This window comes from Trachypithecus francoisi, unplaced genomic scaffold, assembly GCF_009764315.1.
Source record: "Trachypithecus francoisi isolate TF-2019V2 unplaced genomic scaffold, Tfra_2.0 Lachesis_group11, whole genome shotgun sequence".
NCBI lineage: Eukaryota > Metazoa > Chordata > Mammalia > Primates > Cercopithecidae > Trachypithecus > Trachypithecus francoisi.
In genome coordinates, this window is record NW_022681456.1 from 51244928 (window position 1) to 51263116 (window position 18189).

General features: G+C 32.9%; 1 protein-coding gene across 2 annotated transcripts in view; it reads right to left on the reverse strand.

Annotated features, from left to right (window-relative positions):
* Positions 1 to 18189, reverse strand: part of METTL25 (methyltransferase like 25) — a 114522-nt gene that overhangs the window by 53268 nt on the left and 43065 nt on the right. For both annotated transcript variants that reach the window (XM_033221145.1, XM_033221146.1), the window contains exon 5: positions 15383 to 15530. In XM_033221145.1, the coding sequence (XP_033077036.1) occupies positions 15383 to 15530 (148 nt within the window). The remainder of the gene's footprint in view (positions 1 to 15382; positions 15531 to 18189) is intronic.

The window sequence follows — 18189 nt, forward strand, 5'->3', positions numbered from 1 at the left end:
TTTTTACAATTTGGATTTTTAATCTTATATATATTTATTGAGTACTTAACATGGGTCAGTCACTCAATTAATGGCTAAAAATTCTTTAGTTTCAATGAACAATTCATACCTGATATGTATTTTTCCCCTCCCTTTCTTTTCTTAAAACGGTTTTATTGAGGTATGGTTGACATATAAAAAGCTGTAGATATGTAATGTATACAACTTTTTGTGTTCGGAAATAAGTCAATACCTGTAAAGCCATCAAGCCATCATCATTAGCAATGCCAAAAACGTATTCATTACCTTTAAAAGTTGTCTCCTTCCTTTTTTTTTCTCCATTTGTAGTAAAGGAACTTAACATAAGACATACCCTTGTAGCAATTTTTAAGCATACAATACAATACCGTGAATCATAGGCCCTATATTATACATACAATATATCTCCAAATTTTATTTTGTATAATCGAAACTTTGTATGCTTTGATCAATACTTCCTTGTTTCTCTCCCACTCAGCCCCTGCTCTTGTTTCTGTGTTCGACTGGTTTAGATTTCACATACAAGTGAGATCATGCAGTATTTTTCTCTGCCTGGCTTAATTCACTTAAGATAATTTTCTACAGGTCCATCCATATTGTAGAAAACGGCAGGACTTGCTTCTTTTTAAAGGCTAATATTCCATTGTATGTGTGTACCATATTTTCTTTATCCATTTATTCATTAATGGAGATGAAATGATTCCATATCTTAGGTTACTGTAAATAATGCTGTCATACATACAGGAGTATAGATATCTCTTCGAGATCCCGATTTCAATTCCTTTAGATACATACTCAAAAGTCAGAATGCTGAATCAAATGGTAATTCTACTTTTAATTTTCTGAGGAACCTCTATATCATTTTCCATGGCAACTGTACCAATTTACATTCCTTCCAACAATGTAACAGGGTTCCCTTTATATCCTTGTCAAGACTTGCTGTCCTGTTTTTTTTTTTTTTTTTTTTTTAAATAACAGTCATTTAAACACGTATGAGGTGATATTTCATTGTGGTTTTAATTTGCCTTTCCCTGATGATCAGTAATGTTGACCACTTTTCCATATACTTGTTAGCTGTCTGTACATCTTCTTTAAAGCAGTGTTGAACATATGGGGTTCTGGGTGGCCAGCCACATTGTCCAGCATCATATCAAAAGAACTTTAAAAGCAGCTCCTTATGGACAAGATACTTCATGACTTCATATACAGCATTGATGAAATCAATCTAGAAAAAGGATTCTTGTCCAGGCCTCCTTGTTGTACAACTAAAAAGGAGCCAACTGATGTTTATCTTTTCCCTTTAAGGCCCAGGAGTTAGTAGTTTTAGAGATAAGGACATTTCTGATGATAAACTTGATTGAATTTGCACAAAACAGTAGACTTAGCCTATCGCTTCCTGCCTTCAATCCTGGTGCTTGCTTCTCTTCCTTATTAATAAGTGTTCTTTGCAGCAGTTATTTTTATCCAGAACGGGGCATTTTTATCTGCCTTGAAAATTTATTCAGGAAGATACCCTTACATTCCAATAATTTTCTTAATGGCATCTGGGAACTTGTCTGCTGCCTCTTGATCAGCATCTGCTGCTTCTCCTATTATCTTGACAATTTGTTTTAAGCCAAATCTCTTTCTAAAATAATCACACCATCCTTGTTGACATTACATTCTCCAGCTTTAAATCTTTTACTGAGGTAGATTTAGATTCTTTTGCTTTAACTTGTCATATAATGACTTCACTTTTTCTCAAATCAAATTAATGTTTACAGATAGGCTTTTCTTTTTGCAATCACATACCCACATAAAACTGCATTTTCAAAAACCTTGCACAAGAAGTGTTTAACCATCTCTTCCAAAGTTCCCCTCTGATCTGCGCTATCCATCTTCCATCTGGATTCCAGCAATCGTTCCCTAAGAAATTTCCCTGCTTTTTGTCACAACACTGTTTTAGCCATGCTGGTCTTTGTTCTTCCTTGAAAGGGCCAACAGGTTCCTGTCTTAGGGTATTTTACTTGCTGCTCCCTCTGTCTGGAACACTATGTCTCCAAGATAGCTGCATGGCTTGCTTCCTCATCCTTCAACTGTCTGCTCAACGTCATCTTAACAACAAAGCTTCTCCCGGCTCCCCTATATAAAACAGCATGCCTCCAAACTCACAATAAAAGAAAAATAAAGTACTTTATTTTTCTCCATAGTACTTATCACCATCTGATGTAATAGATATATATCTGCTTGTTGCTCTGCAGTCTCTACCTACTAGGAGGTAAATGACATGGGTGCAGGGACTTTTTTTCCACTGCTCATTCAAAAGTATCTGGCACGTTGTAGACACTCCATAAATATTTTGGAAAGAATATATAAATGTATGAATGAATGATTACATTCAGTTTGAATCCTTTTGTTAGAAAAGAGGTTTTTGTACATGTACACATTTGTATATGTACATGCATAGCAAGAAATATGTGAAGGGAGTGTCACATGTGATGCCAAACAAACTTTTACTTTTTAACATATATGTTTGCATACTTTCAAACTCGTTTTATAATGTGAATATATTTATTACTTATGTTGAGAGGTAAATATAGAAATAAATGTTTAATATTTTGAGTTCATTCATAGTTCAAAGTCCTTAATAAACTTCCTTTTTGTGTGTCACATGCATCTATGTCACTTTTATAATGCTTTGAAACAATAAAGTAAAATTTAGGTTGATAGGCATCTTACAATCTTCCACAAAACATAGTTTTTTTTTTTTAGGAAAAAAAAAAAAGTCAAGTATTTGTCATTTACCAGCCATTTTACCTTGATTTTAAACTTAAGTCTCTGTTCCATGTTACTCTCTTTAAGGACTGACAAAGACTCCTTAGGTTTCCTGAAAAATATCCTTCAAAGGTATGTGAAGAATTGCCATGTAGATTGACACATTCTCAAGTAAAGATGACCTCTCAGTTTAGTTGCAAGTTTAGAAACTCATTTCTCACCTTAGAATTTTATAGTTTCATAATTAGCATCAGTTATAGGACAATTCTATAAAATTTTCTTGATTTTCATTTCAGGTTTTAAATAAGGCCAAGTATATATGATATTCAAAATATTGCCTAAGGATAAAAGGTGTATTAAACATTATATTGAACTATCAAGATTTGTGAAGTACTTACATGTTACTGGTTTCTAAAATATATTAAAACTAAGAGGATAGGCCTGGCATGGTGCTCACACCTGTAATCCCAACATTTTGGGAGGCAGAGGTGGGCAGAGTGCTTGAGTCCATGAGTTCAAGACCAGCATAGGCAACATGGTGAAACCCTGTCTTTATGACAACAAACAAACAAACAAAAACCAAAAAAAAGCCAAGAATTGGCCAAGAGTGGTGTCACGCACCAGTAGTCCCAACTAGTTGGGAAGCTGGGGAGGGAGGATTGCCTGAACCCAGGTCGAGGCTACTGTGTGCCATGATCATGAACTGCACTCCAGCCTGGACAACAGAGTGAGACCCTGTCTCAAACAACAAAACAACAACAGCAACAACAAAAACAAACCCTAAATGATAAATATAATTATTTAAATCAGACCTACTCTTCAGCATTAATAAAATAATGAAGAATAAACTTAAAATAGGATAACCATAAGAATAACAATATAGAAGGCAATTCAAAAGCAGGCAAGTTCTAGAAATTGCTCTGTTCTTAAATGATCAGAAAAAATGTGGGTGTAAAAAGTAACTTAAAAAGATAATGTTTATGTGCAGTTGTCAACAATGATTCAAGTTGTAAAGGAGATACTTAAAGATTCTAGAATTCAAGACATTTAAAGAAAATCACAGCACAATTATTATATGTTTATGGCAATTAACTAATTCATTCCATAAATATGGACTGAGCCCCTATGGTTCCTTGGTTCCTTTCTTTCGGCCTTCACCAGACTGTACCTTCAATTTAAATCACTGAGATATAGACTCTATGTATGAAGTTTTGTTTCCCAGAAAACACAAATGGAGAGAGTTGGTAATGGTAAAATGGTAACGATTACAATAAAATGATTAAATTTATTACCTCGGATTTGTTTCCTACTGGGCCATGCCGAGTGTGAGGGTTAATTTCATGTGTCAACTTGATTGAGCCATGGAATGCCCAGATATCTGGTTAAACATTATTTCTGGATGGCCCATAAGGGAGTTTTGGGAAGAAATGAGTGTTTGAATTGGTGGTCTGAATAAAGCAGACTGCCCTCCCTAATATGGGTGGGCATCATCAAACCCATTGAGAGTCTGAATAGGGCAAAAAGTTAGGGAAAGGCTGAATTCTCTCCCTCACTACCTCACTGCACAAGCTGTGACATTCGTCTTCTCTTGCCTTTGGCCTGGGACTTACACCATTGGCATTCCTGATTCTCAGGCGTTTAGTCTCACACAGGAATGCACACCACTGGCTTTCCTGGGTCTCCGACCTGTAGAGAGCATATCGTGGAACTTGTCAGCCTCCATAATTGTGTCAGCCCATTCTTAATAAATCTAATTACATGTGTGTGTATGAGCACCCTGCCTAATACACCAGGTATACATAGCCCGATTTACAATATCCTTTTTTTCTACTTCTCATCTCCACTGCTAATTCCATTATATAATCAATGTACCAGTATTTCACTTATCCTTTGGTTAAAAATGCAGGCTGGAAATGTAATCTCAAGGTATATGTATATAAAGTGTGATGTATATAAAAAAGAAAATAAACACCCAGTTTTAAAAGACACGTATATTACTTTAAAGGCGTCATATCTGCATTAAAACATTTATTATTAATCAATCAGTCCAGATACAACTGTCCTGGTATTTTTATGCATGACTATACAATGGCAAAACCCAGGTGCTGAGAGAAAACATTGTGTTGGTTTGGCAAACACTGTAATAGCAGCTTCCCAGTGGAGTTTCTCATTGTGTATGATAGGTTCCCTCTGCTGCAAAACTCTATACTTGATAAAATAATTTATAATGAGACACATATGGAACACCTGAGATAATTTTTATACTAATATTACAGATGATGTTGTAACTTCATACCAATAAAAATTTCACACATTGTGTCAGATGGATGATAATGAAGAAAATTTAGACAACTTTCTGGTAATTTATTTACCCCAGGAAAAAAGAAATGAGAACATTACAGCAAAATATTTTTCAAGGTTATTTGCTCTGCAGCATCAAAATCTAGATTTATATATAAAATGAGTAGATTGTAATCTAGTTTTTGTAAAACCTGTTTTATATTAATTTGACTGTCAACTCTCTGACAAGAATTTCTGTCAACTTTGCTTTCATATTACTTTATATACAAAGTATAAACTCTTCCTCTTTACTACTTCTTTTAAGTGGACATACTCATTTTCTATTTTGGATTTAAACACTTTCTTGGCGTCTTTTACTTACCACGAACACAAGGATAACTTTTTTATGCTGAATAAATCCAATCTGCATGAGCTTCAAAAACCACTTTCTATTAATCACAAAAAATAACGAGGTGCAAATTAAAGAAAGAAAGAAGCAAAATATATTAAAGTTCCATTTCTAACTACTTAAAGGCAGCAAGAAGATGCCCCATGGCAAAAATAAAATCAGTGCCAGTATTCTAGAAAACATACAGCTGACGGAAGATCATATACAGCTGTCAGAGTGAGGTAATTGTGCACAGAATGCCAAGTACATCTAGAAATCTCTGTATTCATCCCATATTAATTGGCAAGAATGTTTCTAAGACCAGCTGAACAGTGAGGAGCAATGTGATATTGTAACAAAAGCTTATAAACAGCTGAATCTACAAGGCTGGTAGTAAAGTCTACTCATCTGCTATATGGTTGCAAAGAACAATACCTACACTAGTCACACCAGAAACTTAATTCAAGCTGAGATAGATCCTGATAGTTCCTCACTGAATTACTGAACAAACTAATACACTATTAATATCAATAAAGAAAATAAATATATATAATATACATTTGCTATACATTATTGCTAGTTTTACTTCTTAAAACCCAAACATATAAAACTGGGAGAAACAACATTTATGGCCATTATTATACTGGTATAAATGTAAAAGTAAAATTTTCAAAAATGTCTTATTATCATCCAAATGCAGACTAGTAGCAGGAAAGTATTTATGCAAATCCAATATAACTAAGAAAAAAAGATACTAAAAATAAATGTCTTGATAAATACAAATAATGTTAAATTTAAATAATATGCATGTTTTGGAAAGCTACATTCAAGTAATAGAATGATATCATTAGAGCCAGAAGGGACAGGTCGTCTAATTTAACCCCTCTCTTGCTTCACTAATTTACAGATGATCCACAAAAGCTAACTGATTCACCCAGGTCACAACATTACAGAGACAGAGGAGAATGCTAGTCAGTCAAAGCATGTTTTCTTCTATGCAGTGTTTCTGCACTCCCTTGGACATCTAGAAATCGCTCTCTCTATGCTTGGCATATAACTTATACATAACTCTAATACAGTACCTATCAAACTATATTACAATTATCGGTAAAAAAAAAAAAAAAACCCTATTTATTACATTAGATATTACTTTAAAATGTTTCATTTAGATATCCTCAGTATCTAGCAAAGTGGGCAGTGGGTGCATACTTAGTTTGCTGAATATCTCCTAAATTTCAGCATATTCTATGTTCAATAAATCTTTATTGATATTTATGGCCCAATGTTGTTGTTACTAAATTGGCTCTTATGTTCTCATAATTTCAAAGTCTTCATTTTAGTTTCATGGTTTAAATTAGGAGTTGCTAAAAAAAGATCCATGCCTTAATCTCCAGATTCTTGACAAAATACTAATGATTTATAGCAAGGCCAAAAGAGAGTAATTGAAAAGAATTAATTTAAAATATAATTATTCTGGAGATGTCTCATCAAATACCTTTGTTTCTTCTTTAGGTTTGACCAGTGCTGAATCAGCACTTTTTTTTTAACCATTTATAATTTTATTTCATATGTTATTCCTTTATTGACTGCTTGCTATATATCCCATTTTATGGCAAATGCTAGGAATGAAAGAAAAACATTAAAGAAACATATTCCACCTTTGCCCCAAAACTTGGTTCCTCCTATCATATACGTTGTTCTGTCACCCACTCAGCTGCTCAAAACAGAAACCTGATAATGATCCTTGATAATCCCTTTTCCTTTATCTCCTTTAAACAATCTTAAATGCTTCTTGAATTTTTCAAATTTACTCTCTTCCTACTACTGGTACCTTTATTTTTGTTCCCACCTTTGTGGTTTCAAATCATGGTATTATTAAAGCTCAAGTTTGCTATGGCACACAAATACCCTCAGGAGCTTCAGTGTTTCCATTATCTTTGAGGACTTCGGCACTCTTCTATATATTGACTGGATATATATTTCCATCATTTCAGTGCTTCTAGGAAAAATTAATTGTATTCAGGATTTTTAGTTGAATACAATAGGAGGGTCAGCCAAGATATCTAGCCACATGTATCTTAGGATATAGTTGGGATTTTCTAAGATTTTAGCTCATATGTAATAGATTTTAATCTGTTGAAATTTCAAGAGCCTGAATTTAAGAAGTAGTTCCCTAAAAGGATTTGAATTTGCTTATGTATGAGATAGACTGAAGACTGTTTTGTCTCAGTCAAGGGTACGGCTTAGTATGGATATTTCAGGATCAGCTTCCCCATTAGTTGGGGACCATTATTAGTCTTTAGATGTCAATGAGACCAGCATTTATCTCAGAACAACACTATCTATCACTTTATGGTTCATAGTTCCCTCCTTTGGTCTCAACTCCTCTTCCTCCCTCTGCCCATTCTCTCCTTTTAAACATTTTGTTTATAATTTTTCTTGATCCATAAAGATTTCCCTTATTTTTTGAGGACTCAGCAATGGCTAAAAAAAATACATGTTCTAATTTAGCCAGTATCTAGCTGAACTGTAGCAGGAGGAATCCTCAGAAAAAATCTCATCTCTCACACTGCTGGAAATGGAAGTCAAATCCATGCTATTTTGAAAAGAGAAATGATACTTTATTCCTCAATATCCTCCAAACTTCCAGCATTAAAAGCCCACAGCAGTAAACAGCCTTGTTTAAGAAAATACGTATTGTATGAGATAGAAAATATTGTCAGATCTTTACTGAAAAGACAGCAATTGTTTGCACTGTTGCAATGATAAGATTAATTCATTGCCATTAACGGGACTAAGACATTAGTCATACATTTTTCTATGATATAATACATGATTTAGTGCTGATATTAACTGGTTAATGTTATGTTAGCAGTTTTAGTATCACATATAGAATATTTGAGAAATCTGGAAATGTAAGATAAGCTTATTTAAACAGTATGTTATATATTCAAACAATGTGCTCAACTCGTTTTTCTTCAACCTCTAGACACCTTTTCAGATGAAGTACCTCTAAATTTAAAGCAAAGGAACAATTTTTAAACCTCAACAATAGTAAAGATAATTATCTACATATGTAGATATGTAGCCTCCTCCCTCATAATTCCTAGAGATGATACAACTTGAGAAACAGTCTACATTAGGATAGGTATCATGCACCATTGACAAATTTGTTTGATACAGAAATGGCAGCATCAGATTAAAAGACACCATCAAAAGATGATTTGTGACCCTCTACTGTGTTTTTTTTTTTTTTTTTTTAAAGTAAATGGAGGAACCTATGGGAGAACCACCTCATTATCCCATATCATATTAAGGCTGGGGGTAAACATGAAGTTAAGCCTGCAGACTTTCAAGGGTTACACCATTGATACTTGACTGTGCAAATGTGGAGTACACTAACAATACTAGAAGACGCCCCGGTACTAGGCTGGGAGGAGGCAGGGAAGGAGCAGATCAGTCACAGATTTGTGCCCTGGAAAGGGTTGCTCCCAGTAGCAACTGATGATTCCTTAACAAAATCATGGTTCAGTTAGCAAAGAAGAAAAAATGCGTAGATCTGAATTGGTAACTACTAGTGCTTCCTCTGTTTGTACCAAAACAACCAAGTTATCTTGATATTTACCCAAAAAAGTTCTCTCTACAACTTCTAGAAGAAGAACTAATGTAAACACTTCAAATTAATTATTATAATAATCAATATTCAAAATACTGAAACATTAGTCAAGCTTGACCAAACAGATACTCTATAAAGGACTGCAATAAAAATGTTTCTGGTATTTCTTGTTCTCCTAGGGACGACTGGCTTATAATGTAAAAATATTTAAAAGTAGTTTTAAAACATATGGTATAAATTCAGTATTCACAATGGCTCACAGAGCTTTGTGGTATTTTTGAAAACTGACATTCATGACAGACTACCTCTATGGTCTACCACATTGCATTGGGTAAACACATTCATGGAAAATACATATTGTTTACATAGTAAATATCATCATAAAAAGTAGCAATGTACATACCAGAAATTTTCTACTGTATTATATTAGACTATTAATAACTCAAATTTACATCCCAAAGGGCAACACTGCCCCAATTCAAACTTAAAAACAGCTGTGCAAATAAAGTGAGGGTGAAGGTGTGTAAAATATTAAAAGATGGACATATGACATATTTAACCATTCAGAGATATAACTCCATGGAACCTAGTGCTTGATATATTACAGGAAATATGCTAACTTTGTGCACATAAACCCCTTTCTCTGTAAGTCAGATATTTTAGCATAATGATCAATCTATATAGTGGTAGATTTGTATTTTAGTATGGAATAGTAGGACTCCATAGTATATATTGTATAAACAAAATAAGGCTATGTCCGTATTCCATCAATCAAAAGAGTTTCTGCTAAATAGCCCAGAACAAACTCTGTTTCTCATTGTCTGCCTTCATACACACACATACACAGAGTCACATCTGTTCATTGATAAAGGTAAGCTATCAAAAATCTAGGGATACCCATAATAATTATCCCAAACATACTTTGCTTGTTCTAGATTTTTCTCCTTGAATTTATCTAGCTTCTAACCACTTAACTTCATTCCCTATTTATGACCCAGTTTCCTGCCTTCTTGCATCTGTGTTTGTTTTCCCCAGGTTTTTACTCTGAGCTCTATACTTCAAGGATTTTGTTTTGGTCTAGTTACTCCAGCTCTCTGCATTTTGGACTTTGATACACACTCCTAGGCCCTTTTGAGTTTAACCTGTCATATGAATTTGCAAACTGGCACTTGACTAGGACCCATCTAAGTCTTTGCATAGAAGAACAATAACTATACATAATCTTGAACATATATCTGTAAGTCATCCTGTAGAATTCTTCATGTCTTCTTATATAATCATAATACATACCTTGTTTTCAAACATGCTGTTCATCAGAATTACCTATAGAACTTCTTAATCATAGTTATATTCAAGTCCTATGCCTAGAGATTATTATTCAGATGTTAAGAAGCAGGTGTAGGCATCCATACACTAAAAAGTGTCAAATTCGACTCAGCAAGGCAGCTAGAATTGAGAAATACTGTTATAAAAATTTCATGGGATGGTTCACATCTTCTCTGTTTTACTACAGCAAAGATACAGTGAGAAAAATGGAGATGGAGTGTTGGAAAGAGAAAAGGGAGTATGTTACCTTTGCCATCTGGTTTTTGAGATGAGAAAGTGTTTCAGTCCAGGGCTAGGCAAAACTGCAATATAAACCAAGTTTACTTTCATTATTCCTATCACTTTTTTTCCCACATTTTTCTCTTATCTCTTGGCTTTCCAACTGTTTTCTTGACCTCCAGAGTATTTGAGGGTACTCACGTTGCACACATCCCCACCCATTTCATCATATCACTCAGTACTGTTTCCTCCTGCTTATTCTTTGCTTTCCTGATAAGCAAAACTCCCAATCATCTATTCATTCAAGTATGCATCAGGAAATTAAGTAACATTAAGATATTACTATTAGCTTTCCCTACTGAAGCCTAGCATTGTTTGCCTTACGATATCAATGATTCTTGATGGGTAAGATATTTTTGACAGGAAGCCCTTTCCAGTTTACTATCCCTATAGGGAGGGAAATTCAGAGTTTATAGCTGCTGGTCACGGTTCTCACAAACCTTTCCAACACTTTTTCTTATTTAAATCCTGTGGCCTAAATGTCCTGCAAACCCACAGTGAACAACAGCAACTTCAGAAGAGAAGATAAAACTGCCTTTACCCAGGCAGGATACAAGACTAATGCCTGAGAATCTGTTAACTGAGAGGCTTCCATTTCTAGTGTGTAAAAATGTGGAGGTATTCTCTTCAACTAATTTTCTTAGAAGACTCAAAGATGATTTTATGAATGACCAAGTACTAAAGAAAGAAAGAAAGAAAGAGAATCAAGAAGAGATTTTGGGAAAATAGATTAGGGAGTAATCTTAAATGTGAAAGGAGGTCAATAAAAATCATGCCTTTATACTGACTGAAATGGACATTAGTTTTATTATTATAATTGCTTCTATGAAAGACATGAACAAGAATAAGATGTGGGAAAGACAATTACAATGAGAAAGAGTGACTATGAAGTCAAAGAGGAAAAAAACTTGATTTTAAACCTCTATCACTGCATGCCTTTGTTTATTCTGCCTGCAATACCCTTCTTACTTCCTTGTCTGATTAACTTCTGCTGAATCTTTCAAGATACAGTGGGTATCACTATACAGGAACATACCCTCAACCCCTCACAGACAGAGTTACATGCTACTCTGCTGTAAGATAACAGATGTAATATAGTAGTTGTCTTATGGCAACTACTATACTATTTTGAAACTAATGTTTGATGATAAAGAAAATAAAGATGAACACTTGTGCCATATTTTATGTTCTCTAAACTCTACATTGAACTGCTCAACAGTTCACTAAATTTTCGTTTATTAAAAGAAGAATACCACTGCCTTAAGCAAGTATTAACTATTTAGTACTGAATAAATAAAATACAATATATTAAATACCTTGCAAAATGAAAAAGACTAAAGCAACATTCTCTGTGCTGATATAGAAAGACTATCAAAAATATATTATGTGAAAAGAGATGATGAACAGTTTATACATTTGTTTGTCTACAATATATAAGAATATAGAATGTGTATATGTAATTTTTTTTCTTTTCTGGAAAGATACATAAAAAACCAATATAGGTATGGGGACTTACTTTGTATTTTCTTTTCCTATGTAATTTGAATTTTCTATTCTAAATGGTTTTTACAAAAAAATAATGTTTTTTAAAAATTACTAATAAGGATTATCTGGTTCCTAAGATTGAGGGCTTTTTAAAGAAATTATTTAAGGGTGAAGATGATGTCTCATTTTTGTATCTCCACCCCTAAGCACAGAGTGGAACACAGTTGGCACTGATGATATTGAACTGAACTCTGCTTGTCATCTATTTTTCCTATCTCTTTCCACAACTATTGACTTTTTATGAGCCTCTCCCCCATTTCCCATTATTTTACATAAAGTACCAAGTACAGTGCCTTGAAAATAGTAGTTGCTCAATAAAGGTTTGTTCAGTGCAATCACATACTCTCTGAGGTGTGTAAAACTCAGCTGCCAAAGCAGGAAAGCAGTTTTTTGTTTTTTTTTTTTTATTCCTAGTTACTTGATTTTAACACATATTACACAAACATTCATCTATTCAATCACGTTTGAGTGAATGTGCTTAGTACTGAAGATACAAAAGTGAATGGAATCTGTGCCTCTCAAGACTAATCAATCTACCAATTTTTCATTTGCAGGCAAGAAATGGCATGACAATATGTGGATACACAATCTTGCTTCTTTCTTCCTTTAGGTTTTTCAAAGCCCTCTCTAACATGCCCTATTCAAATTCATTTTAGTTAGAATACATGACCAATGAATATTTGCTAACAGCTTAAAGCAACAATCTATTAGAAAAGGTACTGGAAAAAATGATTTAAAATGGATAAGCAAGGAGTAATTAAATTTCTTTTTTCAATCCTGGCAAGTAACTTCTGCTACTTTTTTTTAAGTACGAGATTGAAGAATCAAACATTAGATTAAAAAGGTACTAATGACACCTGGTTACCATAAAATAATCAAAGTCACCTAAATCTGAATCTATTTACGTATTTTACAAAAAACAGACAAAAGAGAGATAAAATTGCTCACAATCCACGGCAACACAACAAATTTTAATTCAAATATTTTAGGAAAGACACTCTCCTAAACCAGCAGAATGAGCTCCGGGGATCACTCCGGAGAAAGAGTAAGGTGCAACTGTGCAGAAAAGAGTGTGAGAGAGAGTACAGTATGCTGCCAAAAAAGATAGGATCCATCTTTGGTGGGAAAATCCTGAGACTTCACAGTACAGAGTGATGGCTGCTAAGGTCCAGACCAGAGATGAGAGTCTTAAAAAAGTACTGTGTGAAGAGCAGACGGAGGCCCCTTGGAATGGGAAGGCATCCTTGGGGGCAATGACGATGAAGTGAAAGAAGGAAGCAGGCAACTGAAATTAAAGATCTTAAAATGTAAGGTAAGGATAGTGACTCTAATTTGTTTTTTTTTTTTTTTTTTTTTTTTTTTTGAGATGGAGTTTTGCTCTTGTTGACCAGGCTGGAGTGCAATGGCTCCATCTCGGCTCACTGCAACCTCTGCCTCCTGGGTTAAAGAGATTCTCCTGCCTCAGCCTCCAGGGTAGCTGTGATTACAGGCACCCACCACCACGGCCAGCTAATTTTTTTGTATTTTTAGTAGAAATGGAGTTTCACCATGTTGGCCAGGCCGGTCTTGAACTCCTGACCTCAAGTGGTCTGCCTGCCTCGGCCTCCCAAATTGCTAGGATTAGTGTCTCTAAATTTAATGACACACCAAGTGTCTACACCTGTCCCCAAATTGAGCCATTTATTAATTGAATTTCATTGTACCTACAGAACAGGAAACTCTTGAACTAACAACCAAATAATAAACCCCAAAAGTAAGCACTTATCTATATAAATCTTACCGTATTGTCAATTAAGGAAAATATTATACATATAATATTTAAAAAGCTGTAGAACTGTGATTGCATTAAAGTATTTTTTCATTTATTTCAGAAAAGATACATAAAAATTCTGTAACATAATGTAAATATATGGGTATATAGTTTAGTAGAAATACTTTTATTTTTCCTATTTTTAAGTTGATTTTTTACCCTAATTTTTGGTCTTGAAAATTTCTGTACTTAGAAAAAAATGAGTCGGTAATAATAGCCTGACAATCATATATTCTCCATCTAAATTAAACTAGTGCTAAATTTTTGCCAATTTGCTTTCTTTCATTCTACCTCTATATATTCATAATTTCACTATTTCATACTTTTCCTAAAATAAAAATTTCAAAACACTGACATAAAATAATTATAATTTGATTAACTCTATTTCATAAAAATTTTTGCCAATTCTAAACATGGCTTCTGTTTCACCTTGTCACATTTCAATAAAATTAAACAATTACAATGTTTACCTCCTGGGCATGACTAAATAAGAAATAATTAAAATACATTAATCTGGGTTTTAAAACAAAGAAAAGACCAACCAATACCATCTTAATGCACACAAAAGTTGGTAACCTAAAAATTCCCGATCTAAAACTCTTAGCTATGACACAGATAAAGATACCATTAAACTAACATAAAAACGAACTGCTAATATTAGTATACTAAATAGCCATCTAATCTGAACCAGCAGTTTTGAAATCATACCTTACAAAATCTTATGGAAAGATTTAACATGCAAAATGGAGCAAACAGAGGTATTTCAGGAGCTGCTCCGAATGAATACATGGGGTGCTTCAAATCTTACACACCTACTCCATACTTTGCTCACCAGGCACCTTCTAAGTACAGGTAGCATAGTTTGACTACTATTATTTTAATGCAATCACACAGTTTTACAGTTTTCTAAAATTTTGGTGTGCTGACTCTTCAAAACACAGTAAAGAACTTTTTCTTTTTTAAATATCGGTATTCCTTCAGAAATGAAAAAGGCTTTGGAAACAAAAGCAAACTCTGAAATTCAATATTCATAACAAAATAACTCAGTTTTACTATCTCAGTAAATGTATACTTCATAAATATTTTGAAACAGAAGTTCTCTAAAATATGTATCACAAAAAATTTTCAAATATTTTCAAAGGCTTCAGTACTCATTAAGCCCATTTTATGACCAGATAAACTATAACAAATATACAGATGGTGATGCATTAAATTTCAATAATACTGTAACACTAAAAGTGCAAGAAAGTCAGATGTTATCTTAAATGCTGATCTAAATCACGGTAATGATGAAAAAATGGGGAGAAATAGAAAACAGTCATTATGCCCAAATGAATAAAAATTATGATACATGGGGAACTTGTACCTTTATGTTGGTTTTCAAATTCTTCAGATAAGAGGTGGTAGCAACAACCCACACTGCAAACTCCCTTGATTTCAGACTTGGAGGTAAATATTCTCAAAGTATTTGGAGCCAGATCACCGCAAGTGTGTAGACCTACCATCAAACAATCCTTTAAAAACACAAGAAGAAAAATAAAATTTGGTAATTGAAAAGATGGTTGTTTAAAATTTTTATTTATTTTATTTTTACATATGGGATCTTGCATTGCTGCCCAGGCTGCACTGTGGTGGCTATTCACAGGCATGAATATCACATGCTGCTGACTCAAGTTACTGGCCTCAAATGATCCTCCTGCTTCAGCCTCCCAAGTAGCTGGGACTACAAGCACATTGTACCGCCCCCAGCATGAGGTGAAGATTTTAAACGTCCATTAAAATATGTAAAGGTGTTAATAATTATCAAATTCTACCTAGAAAGTATTCCATGTTTTTATTTTCATAAGTAATTATTTCTTTATAGGCAAAATAACTATGATCTCTTTTCACAAATTTTTTTTTTCAGTGATTTTGCTTATTTACCTGTTTATATTTTCTCTCATTTTACAACTAATATTTGCTTAACAACTAGACAAAGCAAAAATTGGACTAATCAAATGTAACATGTATTACTAGACCAAATCTGTGCTTTGTCATATATTTATATCACACTTTGACCATAATATTAATTTTTTAAATTAATTTCACTTCTCAGATTGCCCATCAACACCTTATAAAATATTGTTATAAAAAATAAAGAACTGTTGCAAACTTAGTATTTCTACTTTAACAACAAAAAGCTTACTTTATGTACTGCATCAAATATGACAATATAAAATTTAATTAAAATTTTTTTTTCCAAATTTTATAACATATATCGTATTTAAAACTCTCCTATAAAATGTTTATTCTAATTATCCAAAGCCTAATTTAAATGTATACACACACATACACAATGGGTACAAATGTATACATGCACAGAATCTTGTTCAATATAACAATCATTTTGAGGTTGAATTTACTAATAATACCTTTCTGTCTTTGACATGACTCATAAAAATTTAGTTAAAGTAGTGACTAAAAAGAAACTTGTACAGAAAAAAAATTTTATACAGAAAACCTGCACCCTATTAGAATCACATACTTATACCATTTGGATCTAAAACATTTCTAATATTAACCTCTCAATTTTCCAGATGACACTCTTAAACCCTGATAACGTAAAGGTCATGTTTTAGTGTAAATCTGTAAATATAGATATATTAATTTCTAGTTTTTTAAAATTAAATCATCATGTCTCTCAAAGTGTTCTCTAAAGTTACTACTCATCAACTAATTTTAGTTGGTACTTTATAATACCAACTAAAATTAATTTTAAAGCTGTAAATTAATTAAAGATACATGCGTTTACTTAAGAGAAGTTAAAGAAAGAGTTATTAATGAACTAATTACATAAGCTGTAGTACAGTCATTAAGAGCACAGTCTTGGGAAACAGTCGGTTTAAATTTAAGTTCTGTCACAGTGTGATTTGGAAAGCATTCAGTTTCTTCAACTGTAAGATGGAGATAATAACAGTCCTTCATCTCAATGGGTTCTTTCAAAACTTAAGTAAACTAATCCCTGTAAATGACTTAGTACACTACCATATAGTAAAATTCAGAAAACATTGTCCATTTTTATCATTACAATTTACTTTAAATTACAAATTCAAAATAACATAAACATTAACTTGTGTCTCAAGTACATTTTTATAACTATCGTCAGCATATAATTGTTTCACTAAAATTTTTAAAAATTATTTTACTGAAATGTTATTTTAATCTATGTCCTAGACATAAAAGAGAGCTGTAATCAAACTTACTAAAGAAAAAAATTATGCCTGTAAGTGGTTTTGACCTGATAGAACACTCAGTTTCTTCAGGCAATATCCATTTCAAAGCACAGTTTTTAGAAGATTATACAGCTACTCTGTTTTTCTTGATGATTAGTTTAGATAGGTTTTATTTAGAGATTATGATGTCATCAGTAAAATTAATTCAGACAAGAAAGATTTATCACTAATTAAGGGTAGAGTAACAAAGTTACAAATTTCTCTCTTTAAGCCTAATTTAGCTCTCACTAAAGAAAATACAAGAACATTTAACCTCATTCTTTATTGTATTTATCATACAGGATTAGTTAATATTAGCAAGTAGCAGCTAGGAGACAAAAATATGCAATCACCGTATTATCTTACCAGTAAAATATTTAAGTATTGTGAGAGGGTGAGGGGAATAGAGGGTGGTAGTTAATTCTGTTATTAAATTGTGATTTGCAACAGGATCCAAGAAATATTCTTCCTGTATATATTATTTTAGATGGTTCTTACAAGAGTTTGTATACAGTTTTGATTATATATTTTCAGAAAGATTTTGAGAAAATTAGAAGGTGACAAAATGTACTAGAAATTTATATTTTTTAAGTTAAACCAAAGTAATTGGGATTGTTTAAACCTAAGAGAAAGCCTAAAATAGCTTAATTACTAATTTCATGTATAAGAAAAAGAATTAATGAAGGTACACTAGATTTCCTTAAATCCAAAAATATCTGGGAAAAAGAAAAATTTCCCATTTAAAAAACAGTAAAACAATGGTCAGCTATCAAACAAGGATTTAAATTCATAAAGAACTCTAGTATCTTTTAGTTACACATTTCTTTGGGGAAAAATTTCTAAAAAAAAAAACAAAAAACAAACAAACAAACAAACAAAATACAAGGGTAATACAACTCCAAAAGCTATCTTTTTTTTTTTT